Source organism: Microtus oregoni, unplaced genomic scaffold, assembly GCF_018167655.1.
Source record: "Microtus oregoni isolate MIOR12 unplaced genomic scaffold, Mior012 000000F_ref0000247, whole genome shotgun sequence".
In the NCBI taxonomy this organism is placed as follows: domain Eukaryota; kingdom Metazoa; phylum Chordata; class Mammalia; order Rodentia; family Cricetidae; genus Microtus; species Microtus oregoni.
Genome location: NW_024543059.1, coordinates 16,491,581 through 16,497,425, shown reverse-complemented (window position 1 = coordinate 16,497,425; position 5,845 = coordinate 16,491,581). Strand labels below are relative to the sequence as shown.

Below are 5,845 nucleotides of genomic sequence, written 5' to 3'. Positions count from 1 at the left end.
CATTGGAACTTGTCTTTTGTCTTCCTTGGTGACAGAATGAAGATTTATGCCTAGGAAGTTAGCAAGTGCCTCTCTCTCTTCCCCTTTCCCTCCCCTCACTTCTCCCAGGTCTATTTATTACTTTGCACATTGCAAAGAGAACACTGGGCAGGCAGTAATAGGAAAACTTGCTTTTAAATTCTTCTTGATCCCAGGCCCACCTTGAGCTTGTGACTGTCCCCACTCAGCCTACTGAGCATGAGCATTATAGGAGTGTAGTACCGCAGCCAGTTTAGATACTAGAGACCTTTGCCAATGCTTTCTTTCATACACTTCAGGAGATTGAAGCTAGGCTCCCCTCTATGTTAGGCAAGTGATCTACCATTGAGCCACATCTCCAGCCCTCCCCCCTCAACCTTTTGCCATTAATTACTTTTATTTTTGAATTTTAAACCTTATTATAAAAAAGTTGCAAGAAAAAAACATGCACCAAAATTCGATTCCAAGACTGTACAACTCAACGACCATCTGTAGACAATTGGGATGAAAGCTGTGGAGTGTCAATTTGATTTTATGCTTTCACAATGTATTTTTAGGCACTGTCTGTCACCAAAACAACAACAGAAAACATCCATGACAGAGTGAGAACTAGAAGGAACAGTTGGCTTTATATCATCCTTCCTGACGTGTTGATGCCGGTACTTCCGCATTCTATCACGTCTCCCCTTCTCCTCTCTCTCCCCTTTCCTTTCCCCTCCCTTTCTCCTCACTGCTCCCTCCCTCCCCACTCCCCTCACCCCACCATGTGTATGAATGCAGGCCACTGTGGCCCATGTGTGGGGGTCAGAGACCAACCCTTGGGAGTTAGTTCTCTCCTCCTACCACATGGGTCCCACGGATCAAGCTCAGGTCATGAAGCTTGGTGACCAATGCCTTTACCTCTTCCCTGTCTCCCTTCCTCCCTCCCTTTTTCTTAGTACTGAGGAGTGAACCCAGGGTCTTGCACATGCTAGGTACTCTATCACTGGGCTACACCCCCCTCCTTTTTTTTTTTACTTTGAAAAGGGTCCTCACTAAGTTGCCAAGTTGGCCTTAAACTTGCAATCCCTATGCCTCGCCCTGGCTGCTAGTGTGATTATAGGCCTATGCCCCTGGCCTTTCTCGGGAACTTGAATCCTGTGCATCCAAGGAAACCACTTTGGAATCTGAGTAACATACGTTTTAAGGCCCTTCTCTTCTTGTTGAATTTACATCGAGGGGCACTGTTTCCTAGGCTTCCTGTTCGGGTGTCAACCCACCCCATCTTGAGACTGGCGCATTGAAGCAGAGGCCCTGAAAGTGTCTTGGAGCCGGCACTGCCCTCCCTCCTCCTCCTCCTCCTCCTTCTTCTTCTTGTTTTTTTCTTTTTTTTCCTTGAGACAGGGTTTCTCTGTAGCTTTGGAGCCTGACCTGGAACTAGCTTTTGTAGACCAGGCTGGCCTCGAACTCACAGAGATCCTCCTGCCTCTGCCTCCCAAGTGCTGGGATTAAAGGCGTACACCACCACCATTGGCTTCTCCCTTCTTTGTAAAATGAGAAAGCCTAGAGTCCAAGGGAACAAGGCCAGGAGGCTAGCTTTGCCCTTTAGGAGCTGTGTAGCCACCAGCAAGCTCCTGACTTTCCTAAGCCACAGCGTCTCTGCCAGTGACACAGGAGTCCCAAGGTGACATCAGGTATTTATGAGCTGTAGTCTGCAGACTGTGAGCACCGCTCCTGTCTTCTCTTAACAGGCCAAGGGTCAGTAACTGTCGTCATCATTTCTTGGGCTGCGGCCAGAATCTGCATCCCAACTCCCATTCTCTAGCCCTTGTGATTTTCAGCGCAAGAATTCAGACATGAGCCACAGAGCGCAGCGTAGAAAAACAGGATTTTATTGCAAAGTAGGTTCCAGTAACAGGGAGAGCAGACGATGGCCAAAGAGACCAGCGTCTGGACCTACGCACCAGGCAGGCTTTATAGTATGTCTATTATCCCCAGCAGTCCTGTTAGGCCTTTGTTCTGCTCCATGGTGGGAGATCTCTTTGGACTGGGTCTCTCTGACTTGCAGGAGGAGGCTAAGTGCTGGGTCGCGTGTGGCGGGATGATGCGTCTTTTATTCTTTACTAGAAGGCTTCCCTTTTCCCGTGAACTTCAAGACTCCATAGAACCCATTTCAAGTAGTTACCTCAGGCTGTCCAAGGAGTCACGTTAGCCTAGGGGGTCACTTTTCTTCCCTCAGCAAGAAAAATGATTCTGGCCCCAACCTGTGACCCTCACTACCCAGCAGTCCCTGTCCTTTGTGTTCTAGACTTTAGGAGGGAGGGTCCAACTCCTAAGTTCTCCAAGTCTGCTGATGTCTACCTACCTGAGTGGGGCTTTAACCCAGATCAGCAGACTGGGAAGCTGTCAGTACCTGATCCATACTGAGTGTGAGCACACTGTACTCAAGTCCTGGGGTTCCTCAGGAAGCACCTCCTGGCTTCAAATGGCAGAAGATCAGGCTCACACACGGAAGCTGAAAAACCAAAGATGCCTCAATCGGACTACAAATGCCGGGTCCTATTCTAGTGGATCTGCCGCTGGACACTGGCACGGATGAGAACGGCCATCTGCATCTGATTCTAATGGGCAGGGACCTTGTCACGATCAATTTTTCTCCCGGGCAATGGGAGCCTCCCTGGGAGGCGTGACCGACTTTGAGTGACAGGTGAGTGCTGTTTGAGTGACAGGTGAGTGCAATATGCAGCCACAGTTAACAGGTGGCCTAGGCAAGGGAGGACTTGGTCACCCACCCAGCTTCTTCTCCGGGGACAGCTGATACAGAGAGAGGTCCGAGGCCCTGCACATTGGCTAGCCCTGCTTCACAGATGAGAGGCTCACGGTAAGAGGGCTGAGGATGCGGCTAATTTGTTAGGGTGAGTACCTAGCAATCACAAAGCCCCAGGTTCGTTTCCCCAGCACCTTGTAAACCAGGTGTGGTGATGTACACCTGGGATAGCACTGGGGAGGCTGAGGCGGGAAGATCAGAAGTCGAAGGTCGTCACTGGCTACACAGCCAATCTGAGACTAGTTTAGCCCACTTGATATCCTGTCTCAAGCAACACAGCACATAGCACATAGCAGGTAAGGTTGGGATCTGAGGGATTCTGGTCTGGTTCTACCTCCCCACAAACCTGAGGTGCTTTACAATGGTAATGCCTGCCATCTATGCTACTGAACTCCGGGCACTTGGGGACTCCCCCTCAGGAGGGGAAAGTGCAGCTCTCATTCTCTGTGTGCTCCCTCAGGCCTCACACCCCTCCCCTCCCTCCACCTTGCCGGTTTGTTGTTTTCTATGAATCTGGGAAATCCGCGGTTGCGTTTGCCCTAGCTGGCTGCCACCCACCACTAGGTGGCGGTCATGGACTATCAGCCTAACAGGCCTCCTTGGAGGCACACAAGAGATGCTTTTAAAAACTTGGGGCACTGATCAGGTACCGCTGGCTAGCCATTGGTTTTTTTTTTTTTTTTACAGAACTTGCCTCAAGTTTATTTGTAAAAACAGCATAAGGTCCTGAACATCTGCAAATACTGTATAGATATTCACACCAGTCCATCTGTCTTCACATTGGCAGACTGAGACCTTTATTATGGGGCTTTCACAGGGGCCTGGGCACCTTTGGGAGCCTGAGCTGCAGCTGAGGCCTCTGCCTTGGCTTGAAACTTGGGCTTTGTTTTTTGGAGCCTATGACCCCTGGCCATGTAGCTTCTAATCCGCTTCCCAAGCTTGGGATGAGCAATTAAAGCCCGATGGGTGAGTTTGCGGCTGGGGCCCTTTGGCACCACCTGGGGCTTGATGGCCTCCGCACGTGCACTCATGGCCTTTGCATTCTTTGCCTGCATCTTCTTCAGGCCTTTCTTGTTGTGCTTCAGGAACTTGGGGTCGACCCCCTTGAGAGATTCGTATCTTTGTGACCTGGGTTTCTTGATGCCGTTTCTGTGCCATTTCCGGGACTGGTTGTGTGTGGTGTGGTTCTTGGACTTGGCCATAGCTGGATGGTAATCGGCGGCTCTCGAAGCGCCTGCGACCAGAAGAGAAAGCTAGTCACTAGTCTTAATCTCAGAAGGGGGCCGAGATATGACCCAGGTCCAAGGAGGCTGGCTCCAGGCTCTCTAAATCACAACCCACATTTCTTTCTGTGGCTTCCAGTTCTTTTGAAAGGCAGGACAAACCTAGATTCTTTTTTGTTGTTGTTGTTTTGTTTTATTTTGATTTGGTTTTTCGAGAAAGGGTTATTTCTGTAGCTTTGGAGTCTGTCCTGGAACTAGCTCTTGTAGACCAGGCTGGCCTCGAACTCACAGAGATCCACCTACCACTGCCTCCCAAATGCTGGAATTAAAAGCGTGTGCCACCACTGCTTGACTCAAACCTAGGTTCTTAAAGGAACTCTAACTGAACTTCCTGCTTCAGGTTGGCCTGCTTGGGAGGGAGCCTAGCTGTTACCCAGGGGTACAAAGCCTATGGGAAGAGCCTGCATCTTACAAGACACTTGCTCCTTGTTCCCAGCTGTCCTAGAGGGGACCCTGAGGACAAGACCCAGGAAAGAGAAGGATTCAAGGTTAGCATCTACTCTGAGGGCCCAGAATGTATCACATATTTCTTTAATGGTTTTACTCAGACCCCTGGCCAGCCCAACATCTTATTCTCTACCACAAAACCACCCTCCCCACTTTTCTCAGACCTCACACATAGTAGGGTCTTTGATCAATGGCTGTGGGGGCGGTGATTGGGCTTTTTGGAGCCAGGAAAGATAAGTGTCTTCTATCTGTCTGGGGCTGGTAGAGGGCTATTTGGCATTGAAGATGAGTCACCCCCTTGCCACCTAGCCCTGAAACATAGAGGAAAGTTTGGGGAGGTACTGGAAATAACGGTTTAGAAATGACCGGGCCTGGCTGAGCACATACCTGAGTCAGCTCTGACTCAGCCCCAGATTGTAGGTCGCCTGCCCCTGGCGAACTCCTGGTTCTTCGCTCCTCCAGTCCAGCAGCTGAGTGAGAAAAGCAACCCCCCCCCCCCCGACACACCCCATCCATATGAGAGACCATCAGCATCCTCCTGGGCCCCCACCCTGAAAAGTTCAATGACCCAGGCATCAGAACCCAGCACCCCGGCGCCTTCCCATCTTTTTGGAGGGTGCCAGCCAACTCAGCCTGGTCCAGCTTCCAGGAATGGGAACCAGCGCTGCCCAGCTTCCTGCCCAGCGCTCTGCGGGCTGTGCCAGCTTCATGGCCAAGAGTCTTACTCACTCTCGGAACAATTTCTCCTCTATATGGAAAGAACATATGCTTTGCAGGCTGTGGGATGAGAAAGCTGAAGGAAAAGGCAGGGCGCTGGCCCAGCCCCAGCCCCAACTCTTTCTTTTCAAGCCACATGTGTTTCGTGGCAGAACCTGGAGGCCTCCGCTCCAGGGAGGCCCCGGGGACAAAGTCTAAACCCCATGTTGTAGGCGGGAGGTTCCAGCCCTTCTCCTTTCCCATTTTCTATATTTGAGACTCAGTTTCCACTCTGGGGCCTAGACCATCTCTGCTTGGTTGAGCCCTTCCCATGTCTGGGGTGGAGGTGGGGAGTCGTGGATGAGGGGCAGATTTAAAAGAAGCATTCTTTCTATGGAGTTAGCATCGTTCCTGCAGGGGATACGGAAGGGCTGGGATCGCGCAGTACAGACTAGCGTGGTGCGTCTGAAATCCTGTAAGTCTGGCATGGGGTGCCGCTGAGAAAAGGGGCGGAACCTGCCAGGCAGTGTGTAGTCTGGGTTTGGCTGGTTTGTTTCTTGGCTGGGCGACTCTGGGCAGACTCTGTCCCCTCTCT

At 51.1% G+C, this 5,845-nt stretch overlaps 1 protein-coding gene across 1 annotated transcript; it reads right to left on the bottom strand.

Annotated features, from left to right (window-relative positions):
• Positions 1–3,624: 3,624 nt before the first annotated feature.
• On the bottom strand, positions 3,625–4,026 carry LOC121450371 (60S ribosomal protein L29-like). Its single transcript, XM_041655226.1, has one exon. The coding sequence runs from the start codon at positions 4,024–4,026 to the stop codon at positions 3,625–3,627; it is 402 nt and encodes a 133-aa protein (XP_041511160.1).
• Positions 4,027–5,845: the final 1,819 nt, after the last annotated feature.